The sequence below is a fragment of the Musa acuminata genome, chromosome BXJ1-3, assembly GCF_036884655.1.
Source record: "Musa acuminata AAA Group cultivar baxijiao chromosome BXJ1-3, Cavendish_Baxijiao_AAA, whole genome shotgun sequence".
Classification (NCBI taxonomy): domain Eukaryota; kingdom Viridiplantae; phylum Streptophyta; class Magnoliopsida; order Zingiberales; family Musaceae; genus Musa; species Musa acuminata.
In genome coordinates, this window is record NC_088329.1 from 5,435,604 (window position 1) to 5,452,257 (window position 16,654).

The window sequence follows — 16,654 nt, forward strand, 5'->3', positions numbered from 1 at the left end:
TGAGTAAAGGTAAGTATAGTCTCGGCCTGTTTTTTTCAGTTGAATACTGGAATGTAGCATGTAATTCTCTTAAGTTATTTCTGATAAACCTCTCACTGAAGAAATTTTTTTTGGCAAATCTGAGAGCCTTCTTGGAAGATATATTTCTTTCACTTCTCATCCATAAGAAAACTCAAAAGACTGGCAATAACTACTCTCTAATAATTTAAGATCAACGAAGCAAGAAGGTTCTTTGGTTTCTGACAATAGCTACTGCAAGAGAGAGAGAGAGAGAGAGATGTTACTCAACTACATATGCAACAATTCAAGCACCATCACCTGATGCCTCGCCCAGATCATGTGTTACTGTAAACGCCTTTCAATGAACAAGTTGGATCAGTGGTACCCTGAGGCTCCTTCCAAATGAAACAACTCCCAAGAAAAATGTTCCCAATGCAGTGAAAAGATCTTCAAAGAAGAGAATATTTCATGGTGAAATAGGATCATCCATACATAGCATCATTCTTTTGGACAACCTTGAAATAAGCTTACACAGATAGAAAGTGCAGCAATCCACATGGAAAGTTTGACATTTTGATGTTTGTTACTGACCTTCTGCTTTGGTCGAGCTTCAAAAATTTCAAGTTCTAAGCTGACAAGTTCTATGTGACATCTTAAAACCGACATAGAGCACTCGTTTGATTGCTGCAAGCCGTGTCATGTGCACCAGCACTTAATACCAAATCAATGCCTTATTCTATAGGTAACAGTTACTAAAACAAAAAAACCCAAGTGGGAAAAAAGTTGTTGCAAGCGACGTTCTTTACCATGTTCTCCGAGGATTCCTTTACCATATAACAGAAGAAGATTTCATTGCGCTCATCATTTTCTCCATTCACCAACATTGTAGTTGGTGTTATTGTTTCCAAGGTATTACTAATATGCTTACCTTTCAAAAGGTACTTAGAAATAACCTGTGACCCATTCTTCTCTATACTTCCCTGGAGGTTCACGCTTTATCTGCCTTGCTCTAGACAGACATTCCAATTCAGTGATCTGAAAGCTACATTTGACATAAGACCATGCTGGCACCACTCTGAACAACCATAAAAAAAAATCTCCATTTCAAGAAAGAAACCTGATATCCTACTCAACCATACACATGCACTCTGGAGATCGTGGATGTCTATAGATGCTCCGAGCAATTGGTCTTTCATGAATTTGCTTGGTCTGTTTGATAGTTTTCCTAACTCTATCCTCGAATTCCTTCCATTCTATTGTGGAGTTCTTCAAAAAAATACTGGCTAGCCTTCGTTTATTGGGTCGTATTGTCGGAAGATTACCTCCTCCGTAATACATACGGTAACCTGAAACAAGAGCAGACAACTGGCTCCCTGAGTCTGTCATGGCAAATGCGTCTGCAGCAGCACATACAATAAAATCCAGGGCTGCTAGCTGCGAAAAGAAATTACACAGTTCCAAGTTCAAGTTCTTTTGCTTCAATGAGTTGGTCAAGTTTTCATAAATATGTGAAAAATCAAACAAAGGATCTTCTTTCTCACTTTGCTCTGATTAATGGTGCAAATATTGATGGTACTCAAGGCAAATTTATTAAAACAGAAAAAAAAAAGAGAAAAGGCAAGTGGTTTTGATTAACTTATCTAGTCCAACTTTCCCAATTAGTGCCCACTTCAATCCAACTCCACCACTCAAATATTGAGCCTACTCCCTTGCAAAAAATAAAATAAAATAAAATAATATCCAGCCTGCCTCATAAAACTAAATTGCTAGCCTACCTCCTAAAACCTAGCCTATATGTGAATGCAAACAGAAACAAAAGATAAGAACAGAAGTTGTCAGTAAAGAAGATGAAAATCCACTCTTATCTGAAAGAGAGTTCAATTCTCTAATGGGAAATGCATAGAAAAAATGAGGAAGATCACTTCCTATCTGCAGCCACATGTGGCCTCCTGACAAAGGAAAGAAGAAAAATCTTCTCTTTGCCTCCTTTTTGTTACAGAAATTGTCAATCTAGCATTCACCTCAAGTACACAACTTCCACAGGGATCAAGAGGAAGGGAGAAGAGCTCACTAGACTCTTGTTCACTGCCAATCATAACTTCACATGACCAAAAGGATAATAAACAGAGAATGTCCATGGTCTGGTGGTGTATGTATCAGTTACAAACATTTTGATGCTTGAAGAGGGGATTGTGGCGGGTGCAAAAATGATGCAGCAAATCCAAGCAGGAATGGGATTGTTCGTCTTCAAACAGAAAGTTTATCACTACAGTAAATTCTAGCGAGAGAGATGGAAAAAGAGAAATAAAAAGAAGTGAGAATACAGAAAATTGGAGAATAAAAATATCGGGCCAATTACCAAAGGGGATATAACATGCACAATCTCACAAAATTTTCAGTAGCTTTTGCAAGGAATGTTTTTCTTTTATAAACTACAGTCAAACTTAAATTAATAGTTTGAACAGATAAGAATAGTTTACAAAGTTGAAACCATAACAAGATTGGCCCATGATGATAGAATCAAATATGGATTGGATTGGATCGAACTGACATGATCCAAATCAATAAAGAAAATAATTTTTGATAGAAATATTATGACATGATCTTATATGGACTAGAAGGGAAACCAGGATAATGATTCTAAATGAATGTCATAAATCAATAGTAAGAACCTCAAACTACATTTTGCAGTCTGGGATTAACTATTTTGTAATTGCCTTTTCTATATCCCTTTTCTCATCTTTAGTATATGCATTATCTATTCTGTCTATTTTATAGTCTGAAATGAGAAAGCCACAGGATCTAGGTCGACAATGTTAGGAGCTAGCCTTCTGCCATATGAACTAAAGAAATCTTGTTTGCAATCTGTACACAATTGTCTCGTACTAGTTATCTTACCAAATTCGTGTACCATTTGGATGGCCCATGCTAGCACTCTTATCTAATCCCTATCTGCTGCTGCCTAGGTTGTGTCAGAGTGAATGATCGACTCGACTGAGGCCTGGCACCACCGCCACTACTGTTCCGATCATACTGGGAGTTTCTAGGCCGATGTCACATGGGCCAGAAGTTTGGGGCTATCGTCGACATTATCCCCATTATCCATATACTAATCATATGTGACTGACATAGATGTCTGCCTATCCATGTCTGCTTACTATACATTTTGCTGCAGTCTTAGGGCTTTTCAACATCCAACTTTGTCCTGAAATCCTATTTGACATCTTGCAGTACCTTTGTGCATTTGACCATGTTAGAAAATCCATCAACCAAATGTTGCTTCAGATAGGTTTTTTCCACTCTGACCAATATAATCATAGTGGAGTCATTGCCAAAGATAGTAGTTATCCAAACAACGGGCATGTTGCTATGTTGGATCCGTACCCTTATTGCCTTGGTGCCATTTTTCTAGAGAAGTTGCCAATCTTAGTCAAAGCCTCTAAGGCATAATTGTGAAATTTACATCTGGTACTGTAAATTGAAGTTGGATCCAGATGGATTGAGCATAGATTATATATAAATCTAGGTAAGTTTCGCAAAGATCTAGATTGAATCTATGCAGATCTAGGCTAAATCTGCAAACAATCAAGTCTAAGCAAATAAAGTCAGATCCTTCAAGACCTAGGCTCAATATAGGCAAATGAAGATTGAATCCGAATGGATCTAGGCTATTATGGTGTTCTAGGTTCGACCTAAGCAAATGAAGGGCAAATCTGCACAGATCAAACTCAGATTCACATAGATTGACCTAGATCCGCAAGGATCTTGGCTAGATCAGAAGGGAGTTTGATCCAATATGAGCCTCTTGGCGCTGAATGATTTTGATCTACACTATACTGGTGTACATAGGTGAGGTGAAAAAAAATGATCAAGAAAAATTAACCTAAGCACAAAATTACACTATATTTGATCTACACTATATTTGTACTATCCTAAGCACAAAACTTTAATCAAGAAAAATTAACCAAAATGAGCTAATTTAAGTTTCGAATTTACCTTCACTTGGAGATGAATATCCCTCTTTTCTTGAATTTGGTCCTTAATTTACTAGGATTTGAGAGAGTTTGGGACTTTGGGAGGTGAATTTTAAAGAGATTGAGAGCAAATGGAAGAGAATGAGTGAGAAAGGTTGAAAGTTGAAACCATTTTAAATATGAGTGGTGGTTTGGAAACCAAGTGGTATGCTCATCCTCTATTTGGTGTGTACCTGTCATACTTTGATCATACTTAGATCAGAGTATAACATAAAATGATGAGTGTCAAGGTTGGTGCACCCCATTCAACACTGGATTGAGTGAAATTGCCAGGTTTGCATGCTGGTCCCTTTTCAGACTGGGACATACCAGGGTACACCAGGCAATACTTCCAGCATTCCAAAGAATGCTAGAAGTTTCTCTTCCACAGTCAATATGCTGTCCCTTGTACTGTATGATATTTGAAACACTACTAGAAGTTCCCACTATAGGGCAAAAAGTTAAAAATAGGCCTTTGCACAAGCATGCTTGTGCACGACACAGTAATACGAATGCTGGTACATTTAATTTTCTCATCCTCTTTTGTTGATTTTGTCCATAATGACTAGGTATCTTAATAAGAAAATGAGAATTTGACCTTCTATCTTTCATCCTTTGCATCAATCATAGGCCAAGTCAATCATAAATAAAGTTCTCCTCATATGACATCAATTGTTAAATTATATCCATAACTTCCAAATCTATTTTTCTAGATCACTCATGAATTTTGTTATCCTGATTGAAATTAATATTTTAGTCAATTAACTTATTGAATTTTGTGTTTGATTAATAAAAAATAAAAAACACAAACAGAATTTGAATTCTGCAGTTGATTAGCAAAAAATATTAAAAATGCCAAACAGAATTTGAATTCTGCATTCGATTAATATAAGATATTAAAAACAACAAACAGAATTTTAGATAATATTACCTGTGAAGAGAAGTTGCGAAATGGTTCAATTTCAGATGAAGATAGAAGGCTTTCCTTAGTTGCCAAATTAGGATACAAGCTATTTATAGTAGCCATTCGTAATTTTCCTCCATAAATTTGGGCACCTGCAACATATATGCTAGTTTTTCGCTTAAAACCCAGAGAAGCAAGCATAAGGACTGCTTCTTCAGGGGTAAGAGGACATTTGCCTTCAGATCGCAGAAATGCAGCAGAAGGTACCCTGAAATATATGTAAATTTATTTAAGGCTTTGCATGTGAACATAAAAGATCTAAAAGCCCTTACATAGATAATGAAAAATAGTAGCATTACATAGTGACATGTCAAATATTTTGAAAGAAAAATATTTTTGAAAATAGTGATATATCAAATGAGATGATACTAAAAGAAATATCTTTCTTCTGCAATTTATATATCTGTTACATACTTTGTAGTGTTCTTGAGAAGTGTCAATGCAGGAAAATGGACAGCTCGATATGCTTCTAGCTCATCTTCTTCATCCTTGCCACCACCAAAGTGACACATGGAGTATGCTGCCATGTCAATTTCAAACCTGAGATGCACTGCTAAATACCTTGATGGGACAATTTTATTCCCTTTCATAGTAAGCTTTTCTGCAAAAGAACCTAATAGATTATGTTCCAAGGGTCCTGAATGTGATACATGATGACGCATTCTCTGTATAAGCAAAGCACCAGTCTCTTGTATCTTTTCAACAAACCGAAGTGCATGAAAGTTGCATCTGCACCGAAGCCTCTAAATATTCCTTTTGTTAGGAAAAGAAGAATTAAATTAAGGCCTAAAAGACAAGCTAATTGTAAAGATCAACAGATTTCCTCCACTGAATCATGCAGCAGGCAGTATATATGTCAGTGCATCCAGTTCACTAGTCGTCATTCCAACTTCATTTTATTAGCAAGATTAAAAGGTTACTTTTATGCTTTGGTGCTTCCAATAATAAAAAAAATGAAAATAGAAACTTCCCCTTGTCCAGAACAGCTACACAACAGAGTGAAGTTGAAATTTTAATTAGCCTGTCTATGTCATGACACTCATTATTAACATCCTAAGACAATAAACTATCTTTATCTAAATAAATTTTGGCTAGCCTGTCTATCTTTATCTAAATAAATTAACTAGTCAAAATTTTAGGGTCATCAACTTTTAGGGCAGGTATTGACCAAAGACTGTTAGCATGACATTAGTTTAAATTTTAAAATTGAAGGGAGGAAGAAAAGAGAGATATTTCTCAAATTGTTGGTGACTATTACATTTTTGTCAGCAAGTTCATCTTGCAAGCTCAAGACAATATTTCTAATGATATATCCATTGGCCAAATAAATCATCTCACCAGAATTCATGATATGGACCTCTGGAGTTCTGTGCATGAAGAACAAATCTTTAATGGAGAACTGATATGATTAAGCAATTAAGAAACAGTAACCGTCTAGATAAACCTGTATTAATAATTTAATATATGAGTCGAGCAACAGGATAATAAATGTTGCTTCAGTTTTCCCAGCATTTCTGAGAACAAAATTTGGTTTTCCTCCATTCTCGCACTGGTTTACCATCAACAAAGATTGTTTTCAGGGAATCGTATACCACTCTTCCTGGAATATTACTGTACCATGGTCCAATACCAACTTATAAATTTTTTAATTATTGTTTCCCATTAATACAGGGCCATATAAGTCAGTGTACCACTTGGTATACTGGTATCTTACTAGTCCAATCAGTTATTAAAACCGGTATTAGACCAATATTTAAATTGTTGATTGCTCTTTCAGAAAATAGATTAACCAATGGATATATTACTAGATATGGACCATACTCATAATCCTGGTCCAGTGATCCAGTTGAAAATTTGATTGGATATGATTATGATTGACCCAATCCTACAAACTTTATTATACATGTTATATATTAATTTGTTTCCATATATAAAAATGGTCATTGTTTACCCACCAGTAGATTGTAATTTAACAGCGAGCAAACAATGACAATCACAAAACATTAAAAATATGCTATCAAGAGGAGCCCTTAAGTCCATGAGTTGACCTCTTTCATAAAATTCAATTACCGAAGCAGTATGACATTAGAAAAAAAAAAGACTATGCTAACACTATTGTACCAGCACAGTACACTGGCCCATTTTGATCACAGCATTGTATATATCAAGCAGTACATCCAGTATGGACTAGAACAATCTAAATTGACCTTTTAAATTTAAATATTATACCTTGGAACAAAGAACATGGTGAACATCTACCTTTAGAAACTTACAAGTAACATTTGTTAAATGATTACAGTGTTTCAAGACTGAAGCCCAAGTAAAATAAAGGTAAAGAGTCATTCCTCGGGAAAATGGAAACAGAATAGTTGCATTTCCACGGTAGAATATTTCTATATGGCATTTTAACTTAAAAACATTCTATACTATAATGAATGTGTAAATTTTGCAGATATTATACCTGTAATTCAAATGGTACAGGGTCAAATGCCAAGCGATTTCCATAACCAACAAAATGGACCACCCTATTTTTCAGTAGGATCGGAAGAATCTGTTTCAGGTAAAAACTCGGTTTTGCCTCTTTCATTATTTCAGCATCAGTCACCTACCAAAAATCCAGTTTTTATATCAGACAACAAAAATGAAAAAAAAAAAAAAGATTAAGCTTAAAATAATTCTCAATAGTATCATTAATTGGCTGTTGAGAAATGGCACTTACAATGCTACCAATTGCTTCCAAGTCTAGTGACTGCAGTTCAGAAGGCAATGCCTTCTGTATTGGAATATCATCTTTCAAGTAATTGATAAAATGCTCCTCCTGGTATATATCGCCGAATTGGCTAAGATATAGAACTCAATAACGTCATTTTCTATACCTAGAATAAAACATTAATGGAAAACTCATACGCAAAAGATATACTAACCTTTGAGACTACTTTAGACAGGAATGCATTAAATTTTCCATAAAATAAAAAATAACTTGGTTTTTAGGTTTGAACAACTACGACTAAAATTTTTGTATTACAAATTCATTCACAACTCATTTCATGCTGATCATTTCAATGGTTAACAAACAAAATTTCAACTGCTGTTTTTTTCAAGATTAGGTTTTGTATATTAACAAAATGATAACTTTCCTTACTGACATTATAGCTAAAATTAGTACTGCTAAAAGCATGGTCTGCAGTACCGGACCATACCGCCCAGTACGGGTGGTACGTACCAGTCCGACAGACTTCCGGTACGCGGACCATATGTTACCGGTCCGACACTGTAGCAGTACTGTAGCAACGCTGTAACCCTGCTACAGTGCTCGGCACGCCTAAATATACCGAGCGGTATACCTGGGTGTACCGCTCGGTATACCGTACCGTACCGGTACCGAGCCCAGGTCGAAACTCCGGTACGGTACGGTATTACGGACCTTGGCTAAAAGCATCTTGCTATCCATGCAACAATAAATTAGACCCCGTAATTAAAAGAACCCAGCAGCAAAGTCCACTATTGTTAATTTACTCATCTTATGCTGCATGTAGCTAATGTGCTTTCTTGTGATTTATTTAATACTAAATCTCAATGATAAGCAACACAAAACCAGTTCCACAATAAAACAAAAATACAATTTACATGGATATTAACCTATTCATATAAGAATATAATTATAAATAAAGGAGTTTAAATTTCCAAATTCTTTCTCTATGTAACAAAAATTGGTTATGTTACAGCTGGGCGCTACAATATCTTCTAAGTTCTACAATACATTCATCATTTATTTTTGAAAAACCAAATATGTGTAAAGAGAAGATTGACAAGAGATATAGTGAAAGGATATAAGCTCAATAATTTGATTTTAAGAAAGAGTACCTTTTATCTCTCCATACACTACTGTACAAAAACCGTGGAAGCACGAGAGTTGAATTTAGTAATCGAGCAATAGCAACTGCATTGCAGATCTGTTAAACATAGACAATTTTAAGTTCACAATGGGTATAAATTGGATAAATCCAAAGCAGTTTTGAAAGAACTATAGAGTTGATATAAATAGCAGTGTGGCACACCAGTTAAAAAATGTAAGGCAAGTTAAGCACTATACCAAAAGTTGGCACATTAATGAAAGGTAGCAAACAAAGATAACAAAACAAAAGTTTATATGATACTTTCATAAATCAAAAGTGCATCAAATATACATATTCTGTGGATAATTCTTTCTCAAGAGGTCTGTGTGATCAAAACAGAGACCTTTGGGGTCTACAAGAGGTACAGAAAAACCATCCCAAATCCCTCCTGAATTAGTGATGAACTTAAATTTGGGTTAAATTGGACATGTTTTACATTTTAATAATATTCTCTTTTCTTTAGAATAATTTTAGTAATTTAAAAGGGGTTTTTGAAGACATCACAAGTCAAAACATGGGAACATCTTCTACGTTTCTACCCTGTCTAGATTGCTTAAGAAGGAAAAGGAAGCCAAATGATACAAGGGAAGAATTTGAAATTTGAGTTTGGTTGAGGATTCAACGGTTTAATCAAGGATCTCATCCCTAAGAAAGTTCATGCTTGATTAATATATTTCCACAAAAAAGGAAGTCTAAGTCCATCAAATATCATATAAAAAGCAAAGATTGGCTTGCAAAGATACATTTGGAAGCGTATAATGCATAAAGAAAAAGAAACTAGGTTAATAGGCCTTGCTTCAAGGAATGTAATTCTTGGCTATAATTTTTTGTAATTATCATTTTCATTAGTCTTGCAGTTTTTCCCTTTATTGTTACGAAAATGATGCTGAACTTCTTGCCATCATAATATGTATACTAACCACAACTTAAGTAATGGATGATTGAAAATGCACCAACATTTTTTTCATCTAAATTAAGGTACACAAACAAGAGCTATGAGGTGATCATTGATGGGGATAGTAACGCTGAACTAGACTCTCAACCTAGCAAGGTGCACAAGTACATAAAATCACTATTTCTGTTAACCAACGCTGCCTAATGCCATCAAATTTACTACTTATGAGTATGTTTGGTATGAAGCCTGCTTATAGAGACAAACCCACGTCTTTTTAGGATCACCATAAATTTTTAATGTAGATATGACCCACTTTCATGGGTCCAACATCCATATGTTGAAATCATGTGTTTTAATTTCGATCACACCAATCAGTGCAAATTAATATTTGTTTCACCTGGTTCAATTTGAGATGCTACTGTATGGTACAAATCGGTATGTTATTAGATTCAAGCGTAAATAATGTGGAGCAGGCAATTTTGCTTGATCCAATTTGAGATGTTGCCTACTGCCTGGTCAGCTCTTCATATCATACTTATTGAAGTAGTAAGCTAAATGGAATTAAGCTAGTACCGAGATCTCGTTTATTTACTTTTTAAATCCCAATTCTTGATATTTTTATCAGTTATTCTCCTCTCTTTCTTTCCTTCGTCTAGGTGTGAACCAGTCATGCTGTCCTTTCCTTGCATTGTTATCAGCTCCTCATGTCACCGATGCCTCGTTGCCACCTCTTCAAGTCGCCTCTGCATCTTCCTCCTCCGCATCCTCCCCTCTCCTCTCTTTTTCTCCATTGGCTGGGTGGTACCAAACAGTACCAATTTGTATTGACATTTAGCACACCAATCAATATCAATATTTTACCAATTTGGCCACCAACCAATACTGATAATGGAATGAGATTTAATCTTTAGATCAAAGTTCAATACAAGGTAAAGAAAATTATGCTGAACTCCGTCAGAACCAGTTGAGGTCAATAAGGGCAAAGAAAAACCACAAATCGAGAAATCAGTGCATGTAAAAATATAACTTCTATCAAATTTAAAAGACCTGAGAACATAATTTGTGCTCTAGTGGTTAAGGAAATCAAATTACTCAATAACAGTGCATATATTATTTTTCATTGTTTAAATTGATGATACTAGGTGGTATAGGTTGAGATATCATCCAATAGATTGTTACCATACTAGCTTGATAAGTTAGCTTGATAAATCCTGGTACAAGACCAGGATTTAAATCCTTGCTTGACATTATCTTCAAATTTAAGTTATACACAGAAGCTAAAAATATACAAGATCTCTTGAATATATAATTGGCATAAATAATCTTTAATACTAATGCTAGTAATAGATTCTTATGCTAAAATTAGTGACATGTGATCCAAAACTCAACTAAAAAAGGCTATTTCACCATTTGGTTACCTAACATGAATAGTTGCAACAAGCATTTGAGAAACAAAATGGGAACGTTATCTCAAGAGGTAAATTTTGATGGCCTTGAATATCAAACAAAACCATGTCCTTTCATACTAATATCTCAATACCTTACATTCAAAAGCAACTGTAAACAAATGACAAAAATTTGGATTGCAAATGTCAGTAATAGTGTAATACTAGTGTACTACTAAGTAAATTAAATAATTGCTTACAGCGACCCGTTGCTGGTTTATGCCTCCATTTGCACTGACTATAATGTATCCATTATGTCCATCTACATTATCAAGAAAAGAATGACAATCGAATATCATTATAAGAAACTATATGTGCTTTCCGATCAATTATACAGAGATCAAGAATATCAAGTTGAACAACAAAACGTATTGAAATAGGAACCAAGCAAAACTTTAGTATTGAACATAATGTTTATCATGGAAAAACTAATTCAAATAAAGTACATAAAAAAAGAAAAAGAAAGTGACTTACCACAACGTTCCCAGTTACGTTCATCAGCACAACGCTTCCATGTAGTAGGACCGATGGGTTCCTGCCATAAATCTTGAGGTTCTGGTCTGCTATCAGCCTAATCCAGAAATAGTTTGATAATAATACTAGTTCAATTTAAGTCACTAAATGGATTTCTTTGTCTGCATTTTATGGGATGAGGTAGGTGGATTCTTTTACCTCAGCCAAGGCATGGGCAGCCAATCCCAGCAGTCTGGAAAACATGACTCCAGTAGACCTTTGACCATTGCCATAAATATTCCATTTCTCCTGAATGGAATAAACATATATTGAAACAATCCATAATAATTTGAAATGGTTATTAAAAAATTGAATAAAGACAGCGAAACAATGTCCTAAACACATTACGCAGGTTTTGAAGTATACTTATGGGAGTGACTGCAGTATAACTTTTTGCTAATTAATCCATTTTTACTTTTGGAACAAAATGAACTTGGTCTCTTAAAGTCAATGACCATAATTTTATGATTTGATGTCCATAGTATGATGCAAGGTATACATTTTCAAATAATAGCGCCCATACCGGGCGATACATACCGGTCCGTCAGCTAACCGGTATACAGACCGCTCGTTACAGAACGGTATATATATATATATATATATATATATATATATATCCGAACGGTATACTACTCGATATACAGTATCGTACCGTACCGAGCGAATGTCGAAACGTCGGTACGGTATGATATTTCAAACCTTGATATGATGTGTTGCCTATTTGTTCTCCTTGGCTTACAACTTGCTATTTTCAATTTTTGATGGCTTGCACAGCTAATGGTACTAATTCATTTGGATGTGCTCATGATATCATGGTCAAATAAAATATTCATGCATAACAACAACAACACAAATATAAAAGTTATCAAGACTTTGACTAAATAAAGCACATAATATGTTAAAAATTGCCACCCAATAACTAGGTTCTTCTCTGTCCCAGCACAATGCAGTTGTACCTCACCATCCAGATGAATAGAGTATCAAAGAGAGACGAGTAAGGTTCAGTATTACACAATGTTAAAACATGGATGTGATATTCCAATAGTCTCAAATCAAGAAATAGTTAGATATTACCAAGGTCTGCAATTTCATACCGTACCGGAGTTTCGATGATCGCTCGGTACGATACGAAACTGTATACCGAGCGATATACCATTCGGTATACCGCTCGGCATATATATATATATATATATATATATATATATATATATAACTCGGCGACATCGCTTCGACAATGTCGCCTCTCTCTTCTCCCAGCCCAGGCGAGGCGACATCATCTTGTTTATATATATATATATATATATAAGGCGACGTCGCCTTTTCCTTCCCCACGCGGGGCAACATCGCCTCGTATATATATATATATATATATATATATATATATATATATATATAATTTTATTTTATTTTATTTTATTTTATTTTTTTTCGTTCCGCCCGGTTGCGGGTGGTCCACGTACCGGTATGCCGTTGGACCGGTATGTATCGCTTGTACCAGACGGTATCATTCGATATTGCCTTCCTTGGATATTACAGACTTACATATTATGATTCAAGTCTAATAATTTGGATTATGCATCATGAACCATTCTCTGGATTTGTAGTAACGTGTTATTGGACTAGCTTGCTACCAGACTCGCTGCATATATTATAATCGTACCAAAGCAACTCTATAGGCTTCTACACAAGTGAAGTTGACATCTACATGCAACACATTAAGCAGAGCAAGACTATTAGATACATGGAAGAAATTATCCAGTTCGATCCCACACAAAATGTCATGAAGTTCTACAGGCTATATATGTTTGCCAACAATAATTTGAAAAGCAAAGATAATGGAGTAATAGTTTCATATAGTTTCATGTCAGTCAATCCTGAGAAGATAATTGAATCTAGATTATTATCTACTGCCAACATTTTAAACTTGAGCATTTCTAACAACAATGATAAATCCCACTCCATATAAGTTAATAAGTCAACATGGCTACTTAGGATGTTACGATGGAGGACACCAACAGGGTGTAAAATTAGTCAATGGATAATAATTGATAAACCTGTTGTTTTAATTGATTTTAAGCAGAAGCCAAAGAAGATAAAATATGAGTTAAGTAAAACAATAAGGGTAACAAGAGAGAAGATAGAGTATACTGAGAAAAATTAGTGGCCTGCACTGCAGCACAAAATGTTTTTTATTTCATCATTACATAACACATGTGATTTCACCAACACATACGAATTCACTGATGCAGCTGACACCTACCATTTAAATACACTGAGAAGTTATTCTACTCAGTCTTTGACAAAACCTTGCATAGATTGTAAAAGAATGTAGCACTGTACCAACCTTCTGTTGGAGTTCCAATTTGAGCCATCATTTCCGATTGACTCTATCTATCTACTGGACAAGGCTTCCACAATGGAAGTTTTAGGATATCAGAAATGCAGTAAAAAGCAAAAGGATTCTAAAGGAGGAATAATGTGACTGGGACCTAGTATAACCCAGACTTAAAAAGACAAACCTAAACTTGACCCAAACTACACCATAACCTAGAGTTGAGTTTTGAAACCTTGTCCCGAACCCCAGAGAACAAAAGGGTCTTGTTGCACATATGTTCACCTAAAAATTTTCACTGTTTTTTGGGTGCTTGAAGCAGTAGTTTAGCTTGATGAGGTGAGACTATTTTGTATGATGAGATGCCAAGAACCAGTTTGAAAGAATTACATTACATTTCATTGCAAATCCTGCACCTTTTGAATATATAAGCATCCATGTTTCTCAATCCGATTTATGCATTTGCACATTTACCTATGTGCGACAGTGTGTTTGATCTCCGAGTGATAATAGCAGCAACAGGGAGCCATCTTAACAGGTTGCAGTATTGAGCTTACACGAACATCCTACACCATTGATCCTTATTTCTTATTACGCAAGACTCTTGTACTCCATATGAGGAGATCAAAATTGTTAACTCAGCATTCTCATTTTAATTTACAATCATCATCACATCTCCAACAAATCATCCATTCAGCAGCATTAAATATTCAAATTTTTGACAAATTATCTTCTCGTTTGTTAAGTCAACTTCATTAAGGCAAATAGAAACACAAAGCTAATCGGACAAATCAAAACATTGTTGCATCCATAAGATAAATCACAGTGACGGAAAGAACACAACTATGAAACTTTTGAATAATGGCCATTGATCACATTGGCAAAACTTTCCGCCAAATAAATATAAGAATGCAGGAAAAAGAAAGGTACCAGAATAGATGGCCGGGACAAGGACACGACCGACACGTTGGAGGATCCCGGATTCCTTCGAAGTAGGCGGATGGGAGTGTCCTGAAGCCGGGAGAACATCCACCAGTTCATAAGAAAAAAGAAAACAACCACCCCGCCCCAGATCACTATCCCCCTCGTCCTCCGCCGATGCCATCCCTTGGAACCAGCAGCAACACCCACGCCACCGCCGCCGACAACCCTCTTCCTCCTCATCCGCCGGTCGCCACCGCGGGAACCCAAAAGGGAACGCAGCCGAGGCAGGGATGTCCGCCACCAGCCACCGCAGGAGTCCGGGGCGCCGCGGGAGGCGGAGAAGCGGCTGAGGGAGAGGGGCGAGGGCGAGTGGGAGGACCCAAAGCCGAAGGCGGGGCCGGAGGAGGCCGCGCGGCCTCGCGGGGTGGTTGGGAGGGAATCCAGGGAGAGGGAGGGGGAGGGGGAGGGTTGGGCAGCGTCGGTCGACGCCATTGGGATACGGAAAGTGATCGATGGGGGGTGGCTGGCTCCGTAATCAATTGGCCTTATACAAGTGGAAGACGCAGGAGGTCGTCAATGATTGCAGAGTGAGGCGACGGGATCCTTTTGTTCCGGTGGGCTCGGGACGAGACGCTGAAAAGAAAAGGGTAGGAAGAAATAGCGGGCACGAGGTGGTCCTCGCACCAAACCTGGTCAATGTTCAAGACGCCATGTGGTGCCCTGACTGGTTTGTCGCAGCCGGCCACCTCTGGCCACCGTTTTATTTTAAGGTTTCTGTAACGCGTTGTGGGGGGCAGCTATTAGGTCGGAAGTAAATGCGACGGGACGATGGTTGGATCCGCAGCTGTTGTGCGCCCATCCACCATTGAAGGATCGTGCAGTTGGAGATTCACGTTTCAGGTCTTGATGGGGGAGAAGCAAGGACGGAGGGACGGACGGGCGGAGGAGAGAGGCGGGCACCATATCCTTCCATGATTTGGCAGCTTCCTGTGAGCGGGCCGAAAGGCTACATTGCTTCGTGTGCTTAATGTGGCCGACATAATAAGTCATGTCGCCCGGCCCCATAGTTAGGCGGCTCGGTCTGATAGAACCGAGAAGCTATTTGGGTCTTTTCTCAACAACCTAATCGTTTGGAATTATTAGTAGCTGAATTAAAGGCTCTGCCTTGGTATTCAGAGATTCGATATTGACATTTTCCCCTCTATTTGATACATTGTTCGATCAATACTATTTCTTCTATTTGGCACATATCATGTGTGCTTTGAATTTATAGACTTCTTAATACTAAAATGAATCATCATAAAATAAAAAAATATTAAAAATTAAAAAAAAAATATATAAATATCATACGTATCCTTATATTTTAGCAAAGAAGAGCAAATGAGAATAAATAATCTGATCGCTCTTGGGTTTTTCTTTTAAAGATGACACTGGATTTTGAAGAATGTAAGAGAAAATATATAATTTTTTTAGAATCGAGAGTATATAAGGGGATTTGTTTGAGTGAGCATAATAAATGGTCTTATAATTAATCTTATATGTTAAAAGTTTTAATTTTTTTAACATAAATAAAAAGTTATCAAATCATAATAATCTTTTATCGACTTTCTAATATATTTTTTTTATTTTTTTCTATCATAATGAAAAATAAAGTAAAATCAATAATATCTGC

General features: G+C 36.4%; 1 protein-coding gene across 6 annotated transcripts; it reads right to left on the reverse strand.

Moving 5' to 3' along the window:
* Nucleotides 1-448: 448 nt before the first annotated feature.
* On the reverse strand, nt 449-15,988 carry LOC135618611 (O-fucosyltransferase 2-like). 6 transcript variants are annotated; one of them, XM_065119646.1, is made up of 10 exons: nt 14,989-15,988; nt 11,886-11,972; nt 11,688-11,784; nt 11,414-11,475; nt 8,842-8,930; nt 7,697-7,817; nt 7,439-7,582; nt 5,392-5,720; nt 4,945-5,185; nt 449-1,434 (listed from the first exon to the last, which is right to left on the reverse strand). In XM_065119646.1, the coding sequence occupies exons 1-10, from the start codon at nt 15,472-15,474 to the stop codon at nt 1,126-1,128; spliced, it is 1,965 nt and encodes a 654-aa protein (XP_064975718.1). In that variant the 5' UTR covers nt 15,475-15,988; the 3' UTR covers nt 449-1,125. The 6 variants fall into 6 exon arrangements, with proteins under 6 accessions (XP_064975718.1, XP_064975712.1, XP_064975738.1 ...); XM_065119640.1 differs by having other exon boundaries at nt 11,886-11,975; nt 14,989-15,986; XM_065119666.1 differs by having other exon boundaries at nt 1,077-1,346; nt 11,886-11,975; nt 14,989-15,987.
* Nucleotides 15,989-16,654: the final 666 nt, after the last annotated feature.

Coding starts and splice junctions, on each gene's coding strand:
- LOC135618611 (XM_065119640.1), bottom strand. CDS start 15,474: ATGGCGTCGACCGACGCTGCCCAACCCTCCCCCTCCCCCTCCCTCTCC. Junction 7,818..8,841: donor AGTGTATGGAGAGATAAAAG/GTACTCTTTCTT, acceptor TCTATATCTTAG/CCAATTCGGCGATATATACC. Junction 7,583..7,696: donor TGGAAGCAATTGGTAGCATT/GTAAGTGCCATT, acceptor GATTTTTGGTAG/GTGACTGATGCTGAAATAAT.